Source organism: Salvelinus alpinus, chromosome 4, assembly GCF_045679555.1.
Source record: "Salvelinus alpinus chromosome 4, SLU_Salpinus.1, whole genome shotgun sequence".
Taxonomy (NCBI): domain Eukaryota; kingdom Metazoa; phylum Chordata; class Actinopteri; order Salmoniformes; family Salmonidae; genus Salvelinus; species Salvelinus alpinus.
The window spans coordinates 83,442,641-83,460,278 of record NC_092089.1 but is presented as its reverse complement, the minus strand read 5'-3'; the positions used below and the strand labels follow the sequence as shown (position 1 = coordinate 83,460,278).

At 40.3% G+C, this 17,638-nt stretch overlaps 1 protein-coding gene across 1 annotated transcript; it reads right to left on the bottom strand.

Annotated features, from left to right (window-relative positions):
• Positions 1 to 734: 734 nt before the first annotated feature.
• LOC139572523 (uncharacterized) lies at positions 735 to 7,487 on the bottom strand. Its single transcript, XM_071395244.1, has 6 exons — positions 7,445 to 7,487; positions 6,842 to 7,186; positions 6,008 to 6,349; positions 3,259 to 3,375; positions 3,064 to 3,116; positions 735 to 2,930 (listed from the first exon to the last, which is right to left on the bottom strand). The coding sequence occupies exons 1-6, from the start codon at positions 7,485 to 7,487 to the stop codon at positions 2,799 to 2,801; spliced, it is 1,032 nt and encodes a 343-aa protein (XP_071251345.1). The 3' UTR covers positions 735 to 2,798.
• Positions 7,488 to 17,638: the final 10,151 nt, after the last annotated feature.

Here is a 17,638-nt window from a genome sequence, read left to right as displayed (position 1 = left end):
AAAAGTGTTCACTACATGAAACATACCATTTTAAACGATTCATTCATTTTTTTTCTATTTCACACAAACATCACGTGGAGAGGTTATTGATTTTAAATAACATGTATTTACTAATGTCAGAATATATTTTTTTTTAATATGTAATTGGTATTCATTCTGTTGTTGAAACAGGTTCCATCTTTCTGAAAATCTGTGATGGCACTCTCATTGCTCACCAGTTGAGTCAACAGGTACATATAGTGGGCTACACAAGCATATACATTAAGTGATTAGTGTCTTACTGATTAACGTTAATTATTTAATTTCACTTTATACTGAGGCCAGCCATTTGAGTTTCCTGCTATGCCACTGTACTATTCTAAACAAATCCCTGAAGAAATAATTCACATTTATTAGGAATAGTAGGTCTTGTCTCCTTGTTTCTTGTCAAGGATTCAGTGGTGATTGGCTACAATACACTGCAGTGAACTTTACCAGCATCCAGTCGTTCAACCATTGGAAGTTGCAACCTGACTGAAACGAAATAATTTATTCTAGAAATCAAAATTCCAAGAGTTATTAATCAATCCTACATATACAGTACAGTACAGTTTCTGGCTTGTGTTTTTTTGTTTCATTGATTATTTCAGAAATCAAGTGTGAATACATGTGCAGTATGTTTAATTAGTAGTCAATTTCAAAGAGTTGAACTTTGATGACAGTTGTGTAAATCACCCTTTGTACCATTATTAAAAGCTCCATTTTCAATGTGATGAATCAGAAAACGTTTAATGATAAAGTGGTTTGATGATTCGACATAGCCCTACAGGTAAATGCTGGTACATTATAGCTATACATATAGTATGCTGATGGACGCCAGGAATACTGTATAATGTAATTAACCTACATTATATACAATGTTTAAGAAGTTATTCTATCTTATTGTTTGTTTCATGGGTTACAGTAAATACCACAACAACACATTTAGCAAAAATGATTAAAACAATTAAAATAGAACCATAATACAATTATACATTATTGCAAACAGAGAAAAAAGACTTCAAATGAGGGCTGATCCAGTCAAATGTTCTTTGAAGTATATTATTGCAACACACTTTACAGTAGAACAATAGGTAAGTAAGTAATCCTTGTCTGAGCCAGAACGGCTCATAGGGGCAGGAGACTATGTCCTGACTCTATAGCGGAAGGCAGCTTGATGTACAAGTACACCTCCTGGACAGGACACTTAACCCAATCCATCTCCTTTATGCTGAGTGCCAAGCAGAGAGGCATCCGGTCCCATTTTTAGAGTAATTGATATGACTTGACCGGGAATCAAACCCTCAACCTTCTAATCTCACAGTGGACACTAAGCACAGGGCCATTGAGTTGGCTCACAGTTAAACAGTATGTCTAAACAATGTGCTGAGATACAGTAGAAGAGGAGAACATAGAATCACCAAGGAAGTCTAAAATAACAGTACAATCGCAGATTAAAGGCCAGGAGTGATTTAAAGACCTCAATGGTTTCTGGCCCTCTACCTGACAGGACAAGCCATTCCATAACAGTGTTGCTCTGACAGAACGCTCCTAGAAGAATGACCTTCTTACATCAGTGGAGTCTCCTCAGAGGAGGAAGGGGAGGACCATCCTCCTAAGTGAATTTCATAAAAATAAAAATTGTGAAACATTTAAGAAGTTATCCTTTTAGATAAAACTACACAAAATATATGCAAGTCACCAAATAATTGATTAAAACACACTGTTTTGCAATGAAGGTCTACAGTAGCCTCATCAGCACTCTCTAGGGTAGGCACCATGGTGTAGCTGGAGGACAGCTAGCTTCCATCCTCATGTTTCTCACTGCCTTCCATAGACGTACACAGTAATTATAACAACTTCCGGAGGACATCCTCAAACTCATCAGAGCACTTATAGCATTAACTGAAACGTTGTCCACTCAATCAAAGGATCAGAGAATGAATATAGTACTGAAAGCATAAGCTACATCTAGCTACCACTGCAGTGCATAAAATGTGGTGAGTAGTTGACTCAAAGAGAAAGACAATAGTTGAACAGTTTTTAACAAACTAATTCCTTTAAAAAAAACATACTTAGCTAGCAAATGCAGTTAGCTAGTTTAGCCAACACAAACACCCGGCTCAAACAAAGGGATGCTATGTTAGCTAGCTGGCTATAACTACCCAAAACTGTAACTCTTTCAAGTCGAGGTAAGCTTTTGGTTTTACTAATTTTTGCCAACAGGGCCCGCTGGTGTAGGTACTAAACTGCTTACTGACTTGTACTGCATAATCACAAGCGGGTTAACTAACGCGTTAATTCTATTAGCTATGTTGACTATGACGTTACTTTGGCTAATATGGTGACAACAATGTAGGCTGTGTGTAGAGGTTATGAAATGAAAGTTTGGCTTGAAAGGTTTTTTCCCCTGGTCACAGACAGCTGATGTGTTGTGCTATGAAGTCCATAAGCGAAGGGAAAAGGTGAGAGGAGGAGAGCGCATAGATGCGAAAAGGAATACAGCGAGCTGTTTGTATGTGGCTATGAAAGTGAGTTCTGCATGTGATCAGGGGTGTATTCATTCCGCCGATTCGGTAAAAAAAAAATCTTAAACTTTCATTCGTACACTAGGTTGTAGCAACGTCATGATGGGTATAGGGAAAATTCCGCCACTGTCTCACATGATACAACATTTCACTGTATCAGTGAGGCTAAAATATCATGACTATTTAAATACATTATATATTAGGAAACGTTTACTGCCAAACTACATCCATTCCTCTGCACATAAACAATGTTCAGTCGCAGTCTGAGTACCTGACATCAGAGTACACACTCTCCTGTGGTGTCTCTCTCTTCTTTCTTCCTCTTCTAGTTTTCCTCTCAGAGAAATGCAATGCAGCATAATTCAGGGTATCTGGGTCTTGTTCCTGTGAAGAATCATCATGATGTTGGTTTTGATAAAAATGTAGTCATAATAATAGTCAGGTAATTGGAGTGTCTAGTATCATATTACAAATCATCTACCAACAAGACAATATTATAGCAACTGTATTTATTTACCTGATCACATTCAGTGGTTGAATTGTCATGTCCAATATTCTGAGCAACACGCACTGTTAACATGAATAAAAACAAAGAATCAACATTACAAAAGTCAAGATAGGTAAAAGACAGAGGTATTATACTTGATGAGAAGTATTGTGCATTAAAATGTATTAGGTGTTCAACTACAGTGTGTAATTCCAAAGAGCTCACCTTTACAATGTTCACAAATTGGCTTTGTATTTCTGGTGAAGACAAGGATAATGATCACAATCACACAGAAAACTGATGTCACTCCCAGTCCAATGACTACATGATCCAGCGATTTTCCTAAAAGGAAGATTTAAAAAAAATAATAAGCAGCGATATATACCACCCTTATATAAAAAAAGAAATTGTGAGAGAAATACCACCCTTAAATTAAGATAAAACAGGAAAAGAGATATATCACCCTTATATTAAAATGAAATAGTAAGATATATATATATAGTATACAACCATTTATATTACAACAAAACAGTAAGAGAGATATACCACCCTTATATTCAAATAAAATAGTGTCTGAAGATGACAGAGGACGATCAGGGACTATTCCTAACAACTGTGATTTTTGATGACTTTTCTAGCACTTTTTAGCAGCCGTGGCATCACCCAGGTGGTTGCTACATTTTTGGTAATGGACGACCAGTACCAACAGAAAGGAGCAGCTTCTATGGAGGAACTGAATGTAGGAGAAGCAGGTGTGGTGCTATGATGAGGGGCTATCTGTTTCATCTCTATCCTTCCTTTCCAACCCAAACTTCCTCAACTCCCTTTCCCTAATATGACTAAGGACATTCCATCTCCATCATTCCAATGTGACATTCAATCTCCATCTCCCTCATTCTAATGTCAGACTAGGGACATTCAATCTCCATACCCATCATTCTAATGTCACAAGGGATATTCAATCTCCATCACCACCATTCTAATGTGAGACTAGGGACAATCAATCTCCATCTTTCTAATCTGACTAGGGACGTTTAATCTCCATCTCAATTTACATTTGTTGTGTTTGTCATTTTGTTTAGCTTTTTAACGTTTTGAGATTATTTTTTAAATGAAAAGCGCTATACACATTAAATTGTTGTCATCATATAAAAGTTATGGATTGATTAAAGCCACATTTTGAAGGAGAGATTAAATGAAAAATGAAGTTTCTATTTCTTTAAAATGTTATTCATAACTATCAACAGGTTGTATTTTGTTTACAACATCTAAGAATTTACAGCTGAACATTCATTTCTGGTCAATGATGAGAATATTGTTATAGCAAAAGGCACATAGCACAGTGGTTGAGGTCTATACACTGTCTGTACAAAACATTATGAAAACCTGCTCTTTCCATGACAGACTGACCAGGTGAATCAAGGTGAAAGATATGATCCCTTATTGATGTCACTTGTTAAATCCACTTTAAATCAGTGTTTAAAACTTCTTATGGGTACCTGGGACGGAAGCGTCCCACTTGGCCAACATCCAGTGAAATTGCAGAGCGCGAAATTCAAAAATACTAAATTCAAATATTTAACATTCTTGAAAATATATGTGTTATACATCAAAATAAAGCTTAACTTCTTGTTAATCCAGCCGCCATGTCAGATTTCAAAAAGGCTTTACGGCAAAAGCAAACCATGCGATTATCTGAGGACAGCGCTCAGCACACAAAACATTACGTACAGTTACCAGCCCAGTAGATTAGTCACGAAAGTCAGAAATAGCAATCAAATGAATCACTTACCTTTGATGATCTTCGTATGGTTGCACTCACAAGACTCCCTGTTACACAATAAATATTATTTCTGTTCGATCAAGTCCCTCTTTATATCCACAAATCTCAGTAATCCAATGGCTTAAATGCGGTCACAACAGTCAGACAAATTCCAAAATGTACCGGTAAAGTTCGTAGAAACATGTCAAACGATGTTAATAATCAATCCTCAGGTTGTTTTTAGCCTAAATAATCGATAATAGTTCAACCGGACAATAGCGTCGTCAATATAAAAGAAAAACAAGTAAGGCGTGCCCTCGGTCATGCGCAGTAACCAGCTCTGGGGACATCCCTCTATCCACTCATTCAAAGTTGTCATTCTCCCTAATTTTTCAGAATAAAAGCCTGAAACAATGTCTAAAGACTGTTCACAACTAGTGGAAGCCATAGGGAATGGAATCTGGATCCTATCCCTTTAAATGGTGGATAGGCTTTCATTGGAAAAACAGCCATTTGAAATTCATGGCACTTCCTGGATGGACTTTCCTCAGGTTTTCGCCTGCCATTTCAGTTCTGTTATACTCAGACATTATTTTAACAGTTTTAGAAACTTTGGAGTGTTTTCTATCCAAATCCTAGCTTCTGGGCCTGAGTAGCAGGCAGTTTACTTTGGGCACGCTTTTCATCTGGTGAAAATAGTGCCCCCTACCTTAGTGAGGTTAAGGGGAGGAGACAGGTTACGGAAGGATTTTTAAGCCTTGAGACAATTGAGACATGGATTGTGTATGTGTGCCATTCACAGGGTGAATGGGCAAGACAAAATGTTTAAGTGTCTTTGAACGGGGTATGGTAGTAGGTGCCAGGAGCACCGATTTGAGTGTGTCAAGAATTGGACCGCTGCTGGATTATTCAGGCTCAACAGTTTCACATGTGTATCAAGAATGGTCCATCACCCAAAGTACATTCAGCCAACTTGACACAACTGTGGGAAGCATTGGAGTCAACATGGGCCAGCATCCCTGTGGAACACTTTCGACACCTTGTAGAGCCCATGCCCTGATGAATTGAGGCTGTTCTGAGGGTAAAAGGGGGTGTAACTCAATATTAGGGAAATGTTCTTAATGTTTTGTACACTCATTGTATATGCACCTCTTAAATATTACTAAACCTTCTATAATTCCGACACTATAACACATAATATTCATTACTTACCAATATTTAGGTTTGTTCCGTTGCCAAACAGGATCTTCCCACATGTGGCCACAGCACAGTAGTAAGTCCCAGCATCAGTGAGACTGAGGTTGTTCTTGGAGAGGCTGTAGACACAGCTCTGTGTAGGAGCGGGAGTCTCAGGGCTCTTTTCACACTCATCACTCCTGTTCCCAGGGGTGTAAATGACTCCTGGATGGGATTCTCCTGATCCAGCTCTGAACCAGTACACACTGTGTTCTCCTGTACAGGTCTCAGAGAGTACTGTACACTGTAGAGTCACAGAGTCTCCTGGATGGACTGGGTCAGAAACTGGTTGCTGCAGCAATGTAAGTTGATTGTGTCCTATATTGTGAAATTGTGAAGTGGAGATGTAATATCATTTTAAAGAGTAATCATTCTTTGAGGCACATCAGTTTTGTAAACAGTGTTTTGTCTGCTAGAAAAGAGTGGTGTGGCTGCTAATTAACTTTAAACATTTTATTAGTTGTCAGCAATAATTCTAATTTATTCGCCACACAGACAACCAAGATGCTTAGCTAGCCAGCTTAAGAGTTGTTTACAGTAAAAGTTAGTTAGCTACCGTTTCTACGCTATTTTGCTAGCTATACCGTAACGTTGTCATTTCAAAAACCTGTCTCCAAAAATGACAAGTGCCCAGACATTTTACCATTATGACACGCACCCATGAATATCCACTTTCTAAGCATACAGCAGCAAGATTGTTTATACTTTTTCTGAACATCTACTGTACATGGCAGTGTACATCTACTGTATGTATAACAATACACAAAAACATTTGGTGAACATTGAAATACACAGTTAAAATTAAATTACCCTTCACAGCCAAAAATGTTGCATTTCCATAGTTCATCCCATACATTGTCCCAATTCCACAAAAGTATGTTGCCTCATCTAATGTGCTGATATTTCTGATTTTGAGATTATACCCATATTGAGATTCCTCCACATGGAAACGTGGGTTCTTAAACTCTCCTTTAAGTACAGGTCCTGATGCATAGTTTACAGATGCAACAAGATGGGGCAATTGGCCAACAGTTTGTCTGTACCAGTACAGGAATTGTTGAGAATCCACTTTAGGACATGGCAAAGATATAGTGTCTCCAAATAGACGAGTAGTCACTGGTATTGGTTGAGGAGTGTCTTCAGTCTGAATCATGTCTGCCAAAATGTGAACGTAATCAGATGTCAATTTGAAATGGACAATGTTCATCCTTTGAATAACACTGTATTTTCTTAATTAAGTCATCAAACTACTGCAATTCAAATTGTCTGAAGATATATCGGTCACATTGCTGTCTAAACTGAATATATTTCATTACCTTTAGATATGACTTTCCAATAAGATAGTGCTATTCTTTTCAATTTTCCTTTTTAGTGTTCAGTTAAATATTATGTGATATTAGGACATGCACTTACACACTTGAGAGAGAAGTCCCCAAAGAAGGCAGATTCTGATCATCTTGATATGGACTGACTGTAGCTTTAACAACTGTTTTTCATTGTTACTATGAATGACTGAATGACAAAATTATTTAAAATCCAACAATGACTTGATTGGTTAGGGGAAAGACATGCATCACTTCCTGTGTAATGTTTCCACCCATTTTCAACCATGTACTTTATGCAATCTAAAGATTTATTTGTTGGCCTACTTTACGGCAACCATTGCTTAGTGGTGCCATATCCCAGACACAGAATAAGCCTAGACCATGACTAAAAACATTCTCAATAGAGATTTTCCATTGAAAGAGCTATTTCGTCCAGGACTAGGCTTAATCTATGTCTGGGAAACAGCCACAACAAATTCGCGCTACCTTTAGCCACCTATAGCTAGCAATCAATGGAAGTGATAGGGAAATTGTGCAGGGTTTTTTTTATGGAAAAATGACCTTTAAGTAACATCAAACCAAATAGGGAGTTTGTTTGGCCATGAAAATTCCCCCTATCATTCTCATAGAATTTTTGATAGATGTGGCTAAAGTTAGCTGAAGTCTGTAGTTCATGTTTAGAGAAAACCGACCAACGGATTACATTTTGTAGTGACACATAGGCTACTTTCATGGAGTTAACATGAAGTTGTAAAATCCTGACTTTCCCTTTAACGCTGAGTGTGAAGCATAATGTGTAAGGTTGACTTACATTTATTTTAAGGTTTTAATATGCATTTTAATATTTTGCAACATTATCAGGTCAAATACAAATCCAGATTCTTTCAATTTTATTGACAAATGTATGAGACTCTTATCATATTCAAGAACAAAATAAGTTCAAATTACATTGATAATGCAATGAGAAATACCAAATATTTTTGCAAATATATATTTTAATAGATTTATGAAGTATGAGTTCATTCTATGATACAAGTTCAAATTAAACTTTGTGAACAGGGTTATAAATCTAAATTGTTCAGTCAAAAACGAAATTTGAAATGTATATGCATTGTTCTAAATGGTATGTAAAAAGAGATGACTGAACTAGATTATTAATTTCTTCTGAAGAGTTATGACATACAGTGCATTGGGAAGTATTCAGACCCCTTCCCTTTTTCCACATTTTGTTAAGTTACAGCCTTATTCTAAAATGGATTAAATAAATGTTTTACCTCATCAATCTACACACAATACCCCATAATAACAAAGCAAAAACAGCTTTTTTGAAATGATTGCAAAGGTATTAAAAATATTTACATAGGTATTTAGACCCTTTGCTATGAGACTCGAAATTGAGCTCAGGTGCATCCTGTTTCCATTGATCATCTTTGAGATGTTTCTGCAACTTGATTGTAGTCCACCTGTGGTCAATTCAATTGATTGGACATGATTTGGAAAGGCACACACCTGTCTATATAAGGTCCCACAGTTGACAATGCACGTCAGAGCAAAAACAAAGCCATGTGGTCAAAGGAATTGTCCATAGAGCTCCGAGACAGGATTGTGTAGAGGCACAGATCTGGGTAAGGATACCAAAACATTTCTGCTGCATTGAAGGTCTCCAAGAACACAGTGGCCATCATTCTTAAATGGAAGAAGTTTGGTACCACCAAGACTCTTCCTAGAGCTGGCCTCCCGGCCAAACTGAGCAATCGGGTGGGAAGGGCTTTGGTCAGGGAGGTAACCCAAACCTGATGGTGACTCTGACAGAGTTCCAAGGTTCCTCTGTGGAGAAGGGAGAACCTTCCAGAAGGACAACCCACTTTGAGGTTGCCAAAAGGCACCTAAAGGATTCTCAGACCATGAGAAACAAGATTCTCTGACCTGACAAGATTGAACTCTTTGGCCTGAATGCCAAGCGTCACGTCTGGAGGAAACCAGGCACCGCTCATCACCTGGCCAATACCATCCCTACAGTGAAGCATGGTGGTGGCAGCAACATGCTGTGGGGATGTTTTCAGTGGCAGGGACTGGGAGACTAGTCAAGATCGAGGTAAAGATGAACGGAACAAACTACAGCGAGATCCATCATGAAAACCTGCTCCAGAACCTCAGACTGGGGTGAAGGTTCACCTTCCAACAGAAAAACGACCCTAAGTACACAGCTAAGACAACACGGGAGTGTCTTCGGGACAAGTCTCTGAATGTCCTTGAGTGCCCAGCCAGAGCCCTGACTTGAACCTGATCGAACATCTCTGGAGAGACCTGAAAACAGCTGTGCAGCGACGCTCCACATCCGACCTGACAGATCTTGAGAGGATATGCAGAGAAGAATGGGATAAACTCCCCAAATACAGGTGTGCCAAGCTTGTACTGTAGCATCAAACCGAATAAGACTTGAGGCTGTAATCACCAAAGGTGCTTCAACAAAGTAGTGAGTAAGGGTCTAAATACTTATGTAATTTCAGTTTTATTTTTTTATTTAAAGGACATCTTCTAAAAACCTGTTTTTGCTTTGCCATTCCTGGGAATATTGTGTAGATTGAATTAGGGAAAAAAAATATTTAATCAATTTTAGAGTAAGGCTGTAATTTAACAACATTTGTAAAAAGTGAAGGGGTCTGAATACTTTCCGAATGCACTGTATCTGAAACACAGTACTGACACTTTTCTGAAACAAAGTTCACTCCCAGTCTGAACACCTGACATCAGAGTACACACTCTCCTGTGGTGTCTCTCTCTTCCTCTTTTAGTTTCTCTCAGAGAAACGCAATGCAGCATAATTAAACATATTTGCATCTCCATCCTAAAAATAACAATTCATGTTTAGGTATTTTGGTCAAATGAAACCGTGATACATATAGAACCCCAGTGATTATAATGGCCCTGAAAAAAAAGTATTATTGTAAAAAGAGACAGGAATATCAGATTGGGCTATACACAACCATTACAAGTTATGTCAACAGTTGTATTAAAAGTACTTACCTGACCACTTGACTGTTCACTAGTGGTCACACCTGATTCTCTGAGAGGCACTCACTGATTCCATGGATTAAAATAACAAAAGTCCAAATGAAGCAGATCTGTAACGACTTTCGTCGTCGGATGAAGAGTAGTCAGACCAAAGCGCAGCGTGGTAAGTTTTCATACTTTTTATTGAACTGAACACTATAACAAAAATAACAAAGAGAATGAACGAAACTGAAACAGTCCTGTCAGGTGCAGAAACACAAAACAGAAAATAACTACCCACAAAACACAGGTGGGAAAAAGCTGCCTAAGTATGAATCTCAATCAGAGACAATGATAGACAGCTGCCTATGATTGAGAACCACATCCGGCCAAACAAAGAAATACAAAACATAGAAAATGAACATAGAATGCCCACCCAAATCACACCCTGACCAAACCAAAATAGAGACATAAAAAGATCTCTACGGTCAGGGCGTGACAGTACCTCTCCGGCCGCAAAACCTGAACCCATAGGGGAGGGTCTGGGTGGGAATTTCTCCGCGGTGGCAGCTCTGGTGAGGGACGTAGACCCCGCTCCACCTCTGGCTCGGCCCACTTAGGTGACGCCTCTAGAGCGGGGACCCTCGCCGCCGACCCTGGACTAGGGACCCTCGTAGCGTGAGGGCCGGACTGGGCACCCTTGTAGCGGGCCCCGGACTGGGGACCCTTGTTGGGAGCTCCGGACTGAAGGGCGCCTCTGGAAGCTCCGGACTGAAGGGCGCCTCTGGAAGCTCCGGACTGAAGGGCGCCTCTGGAAGCTCCGGACTGAAGGGCGCCTCTGGAAGCTCCGGACTGAAGGGCGCCTCTGGAAGCTACGGACTGAAGGGCGCCTCTGGAAGCTACGGACTGAAGGGCGCCTCTGGAAGCTCCGGACTGAAGGGCGCCTCTGGAAGCTCCGGACTGAAGGGCGCCATTGGAAGCTCCGGACTGAAGGGCGCCATTGGAAGCTCCGGACTGAAGGGCGCCTCTGGAAGCTCCGGACTGAAGGGCGCCTCTGGAAGCTCCGGACTGAAGGGCGCCTCTGGAAGCTCCGGACTGAAGGGCGCCTCTGGAAGCTCCGGACTGAAGGGCGCCTCTGGAAGCTCCGGACTGAAGGGCGCCTCTGGAAGCTCCGGACTGAAGGGCGCCTCTGGAAGCTCCGGACTGAAGGGCGCCTCTGGAAGCTCCGGACTGAAGGGCGACTCTAGAAGCTCCGGACTGAAGGGCGACACTGGAGGCTCTGGACTGGAGGGCGTCGCTGGAAGCTCCTGACTGGAGGGCGACACTGGAGGATCCGGACTGGAGGGCGTCGCTGGAGGATCCGGACTAGAGGGCGACACTGGAGGGAGGAGACGCAGAGACAGCCTGGTGCGTGGGGCTGCCACAGGGCGCACCAGACTGGGGAGACCTACAGGAGGCCTGGTGCGTAGAGGAGGCACCGGATGAACCGGGCTGTGGGGGAGCACTGGAGCTCTGGTGCGCAGCCTTGACACCACTCCTCCAGGCTGAATGCCCACTTTAGCCCGGACCCTCCAGAGTGCAGGCACAGGTCGAACCGGGCTGTGGGGGAGCACTGGAGATCTGGTGCTTAACACTCGCGCCTCTCCATTAGGCTCAATGCCCATTTTCGCCCGGCACGGGCGGAGCGCAGGCATAGGACGAACTGAACCCTCCCAGCGCCCCGGAGACACAGTACGCAGAGCCGGCGCAGGATACCCCGGGCCGAAACGGCGCACCGGAGACCAAATGCGCTGAGCTGGCACAATCCGCCCTGGCTGGATGCCCACTCTCGCATGGCACTTGCGGGGGCTGGCATATAGCGCTCCGGGCTATGAGCGCGCACTGGAGACACTGTGCGCTTCACCGCATAACACGGTGCCTGACCAGTACCACGCTGCTTTCGGTAAGCATGGGGAGTTGACTCAGGTCTATCGCCTGACGTTTGGGGCTGCCTCTCGTGCTGCTGCGCTGCCTTGCCTCATATCGCCACCTCTCCGCTTTAGCTGCCTCCAGCTCTTTTTTCAGGCGGCGATATTCCCCAGCCTGTCTCCAGGATCCCTTACCGTCCAATATCTCCTCCCAAGTCCAGGAGTCCTGAACCCTCTGCTCCTCATTACCACGCTGCTTGGTCCGTTGGTGGTGGGTAGTTCTGTAACGATTTTCGTCGTCGGATGAAGAGTAGTCGGACCAAAGCGCAGCGTAGTAAGTGTTCATTCTTTTTATTGAACTGAACACTATAACAAAAATAACAAAGAGAATGAACGAAACCGAAACAGTCCTGTCAGGTGCAGAAACACAAAACAGAAAATAACTACGCACAAAACACAGGTGGAAAAAAGCTGCCTAAGTTTGATTCTCAATCAGAGACAACGATAGACAGCTGCCTCTGATTGAGAACCACACCCGGCCAAACACAAAAAAATACAAAACATAGAAAATGAACATAGAATGCCCACCCAAATCACACCCTGACCAAACCAAAACAGAGACATAAATAGATCTCTACGGTCAGGGCGTGACAAGATCTCACATAGATGCATGGGAAATGTCTCCCTATACACCACATTAATCAGAAATGTGGTGCCCAACAATTGGCAATATTATAGAGCTCACCTTTACAATGTTCACTTTCTGCCTTTGTGATCATTATCATCTGTAACAGAAATACAATCACACAGACACACAAACTGATGTCACTCCCAGTGCAATGACTATGATGCTTTATATAATACAAAATAAAATAAAATAATATTGATAATATTGTTTCAACGGGGAGATCCAGGATTAGAAAAACAAAAACAAAATGACCACCCCACCACTTATGTTGATAAGCAGCTAAAGGACAGGGCTGAAGAAATGTAGTTTTAACCATGTTTTGAGGCTATACAGTGTTTGTTTACAATGACATTATTTACAAACAATGGAGTAAAACAAGCTCCTGAGACATCTACTGTATAAGCTACAGTATATTATTTAAGAATCAATATCTATATATCATCAACATGAATTGAATCCAAGATTGTCCCCTTTAACACAATGCACTTCCATAAGCTACAAGCACTCTCCTACATGAGCCACTATGATTTGGATATAACAACTCACAATATAATATTCAGAAACTACAAATATCAATTTTTCTTCCTTTGCCAAACAGGATCTCTGTGGAAAAAGAACAACCTGTCCTGTTCCATTTCCAACCAATAAGCAGTTAGTGTAATCATAATGGAACAATAAATTCTCCCCATTCAAGAAACAACTCTAAAACATATATGAATGAGAGAGCCTACAAACCAAAATAACTTTAGTCCTGTGTCTTTATGATCCTGATCTTACTGTTTTGCTGTTGTCACAACATATTTAAGTAATAAACTTGTGGAGGATATGTATCTGAGACTACAGTTCTATAATGCTTCTCTTACTGTAATCTGTTGGCTCAATGCTTTAGGCTTACTAATTGATACCATACTTATGTCATATGTCTCTATTTGACCATAATGACTTTTGGGTGGTTTATTAGGCCTGCCTTTATGAGGAGTAGCCCACCCATCTCAGTTTGCCTCTCCTCAGTAAGATCTTAGCATAATCTTAACATAATGACTTCATAAAGTTACATTTTTACGTTAAAGAGATATTATACAGAAATATTAATTGACATGATGGTATAAAAATGCTGCTTATGACTTGAATTATGAATAAAATGGTTATAACGATAATTTGACTTTGACGGACAGCAAGAATTTGACCTCTTGTGAAATGAATAACAACCCAAAGACACTATACTAGAAATATTCAGTGATATCAAAGTATAATGATAATACTATAACATTCCTTTATTGCTTTAATTAGATGAGTGATAATGTATAAGAACAAAAATATTTTGCACATATGAACCAGATATGCTATGGTTCCATTCAACATTTAACTCAATGTTGCCAACATTTACATTTACATTTAAAGATGTTTTTTTTATTTTTTTTTATTTTCAAACAGTCCATTTATATTTTCCAACTGGGCTATACGTTTGGGTGAGATTTCTTTCTCGCCTGAGTAGCCTTGTTTCACTGCCCAAAATAAAATTAAACTATCTCGTGTTAGCGAAATAACAACACAATGTCAAATACAGGTAGCCTAGCCTAAATAATTAATAAGAAGGGACTAGAAGCGTCTTATATGATGAGCTACCGAGTGGCTAGGACAAGTAAGCCCCATACTATTGTGGAGGATCATACTGGGGGAAAGGCCCAAAAAACTATAAAGACAATGCCTCCAGCAAACAACACTGTTTCACGATGCATCAGTGACATGGCAGGAGATGTTTTGAAAGAATTACTGCATCTCATACAAGCCAGTGAATTATATGCGTTACAGCTGGATAAGTCAACAGACGTGGCGGGGCGGCGGGCCTGGCACAGCTCCTGGTATATGTCCGTTATGTTTATGGGGGGTCATTTAAGGGAGACATCCTCTTCTGTAAACCACTGGAAACCAGGACAACAGGAGAAGATATTTTTAAAGTACTGGACAGCTTCGTGACTTCAAATGGACTTCGGGGTTCAAGATGTGTTGGTATGTGTACTGATGGTGCAAAAGCCACTACAGGGAGACATAGTAGAGTGGTAACGCGCGTGCAAGCAGTTGCTCCCGACGTCACTTGGGTATACTGCAGCATCCACCAAGATTCTCTTGCTGCCAAGCGAATGCCTGACAGCTTGAAAGACGCTCTGGACACTACAGTGAAAATGGTTATCTCTGTTTAAGCAAAGTCCCTGAACCCTCATGTATTTTCTGCACTATGCAATGATATGGACAGCAACCATGTAAAGCTTTTACAGCATACAGAAGTGTGCTGGTTATCAAGGGGCAAAGTACTGACACTTATTTTTGAATTGGGAGAAGAGTTATAGTTTTCTTCACTGACCATAATTTTCACTTGTCTGACCACTTGCATGATGACGAGTTTCTCACATGACTGGCCTATCTGGGTGATGTTTCTTCTCGCCTGAATGATCTGAATCTAGGATTACAGGGCTCACCGCAACTATACTCAATGTGCGGGACAAATTGAGGCTGTGATTAAGAATTTGGAGCTCTTCTCTGTCTGCATTAACAAGGACCTTCCTCCATGCCCTGCCTCCAGTCCACTTACCGATATCTGAACAAGAGAGCCTCATCGAAATAGCAACAAGCGGTTCTGTGAAAATGTAATTTAATCAGAAGCCACTCCCAGATTTCTGGATTGGGCTGCACTCAGAGTTTCTTGCCTTGGCAAATTGCGCTGTTAAGACACTGATGCCCTTTGTAACCACGTACCTATGTGAGAGTGGATTCCCGGCCCTCACTAGCATGAAAACTACATACAGGCACAGACTGTGTGTGGAAAATGATTTAAGACTGAGACTCTCTCCAATACAACCCAATATTGCAGAATTATGTGCCTGCTTTCAAGCACACCCTTCTCATTAACCTGTGGTGAGATATTCACAATTTTCGATTAACAAATAAAGTTGTATATGTAAGATGGCTAAATAAAGAGCAAAATGATGTATTACTATTATATTATTATTTGTGCCCTGGTCCAATAAGAGTTTTTTGTCACTTCCCATGAGCTGGGTTGTGACAAAAACTCACACTCATTCTTATGTTTCATAAATGTATCGTATAGTGTGTGTGTATGTGTGTGTGGAAAGCTTACAATGATGGCAAAAAACAACATTTGAGAGTGCGCTGACCCTGGTGCTAGAGGGGGTACGCAGCTGGAGGTTGAATGTTTGAAGGGGTACGGGACTATAAAAAGTTTGGGAACCACTGGTCTATGGTATTGCATTAGGATATTGTAGTGTAATATTGTAAAAGTTCATCCAAAGCAATGTCTGAGAAACACCAAAACTCTTACATTTTGTCTAAATGGAGACGCTTGACTGAGATAATTTAGTCTATGCTGTATCTGAAACAAAGTTCAGTCCCAGTCTGAACACCTGACATCAGAGTACACACTCTCCTGTGGTGTCTCTCTCTTCTTTCTTCCTCTTTTAGTTTTCCTCTCAGAGAAATGCAATGCAGCGTAATTTAACATATCTGTGTTTGGCACCTAAGGAATAGAGTACAGTAAATAATAACTCCATTGTGCACAATAACAGAAAAGTAAAAATAATAACATTAACAATAATATGGTCAAGGGAAATGTGCATGCTGAAGCTAAGATTAAATTCTTAGCACAGGGCGCTGGACTGTCTACAACGCAGCTTTTAAAGTTATTTTCCCTGACATTTTAGGATATCGTATTCCCGGTAAACGCTGCAGATGTCAGCTCGGAAATTACCTTTTAAATTTAAAGCGTGCTATAACAAGGATCTAAAGTAGATCAGATTGAATACCGGTCTTGGTGTCATATTTTTTCATAATAGTTAATTACAGGTAATGGCTATGCAAAACCAATGTTTTAATAAAACAAAAACATTTCTAACGCCTTTACTTTGTAAAACCAATAACTAAGCTGATGTTTTCAGCATGTTTACATTGTAAAAGGTATTATTTTAAGTTACACTACAGATTTCTGAACAGCTTGTGGATATGAGGGTAATTTAACATCTTAAAGCCCCATACCAAAAATGAAACTATACATTGAAATAAAATTATTTTATCAACTGAGAGCTATTTTTATCAACTGAGAGCTGGCCACATAACACTGCCACAACATCTTATGGGTTACTGCTGTACTGAGTGATTTATTCACAAATATACACTAATATACACGTTCCTCTGTAACAGGTAATGCACCTCTTGTTTTCACACATTGGTTAATATAGATGTTACATACCTGACCACTTGAATGCTCTGATGAGAGGTTTTCATCACGCTGAATCAACAGATAGAAACCCAAGCATGAAAATGGAGATGGAATATACAGTATAACACTAAGCGCTCAATCAGAACATAAAGTTATATTTTATTTTTAAATTATCATAGCTTACACATTTGACACAAAACAATAGATATGTATCTGTAAAATGACTTACCTTTACAATGATCACATGTTTGTCTCTTGGTGTTGGTACAAGTTGGAATAAAACGTACAATCCCACACACAGCCACTGCTGCTCCCAAGCTGAGGACAATGGGATCCACTGTCTTTCCTGGTACGGAAATACATTCAACATACTTTTTATGTTAAGCATGCATAGTTGATAACACAATTTTTTCCATTTTGACCCATTCAAACTTAATAATGGTATGCATAAAATATTCTTGA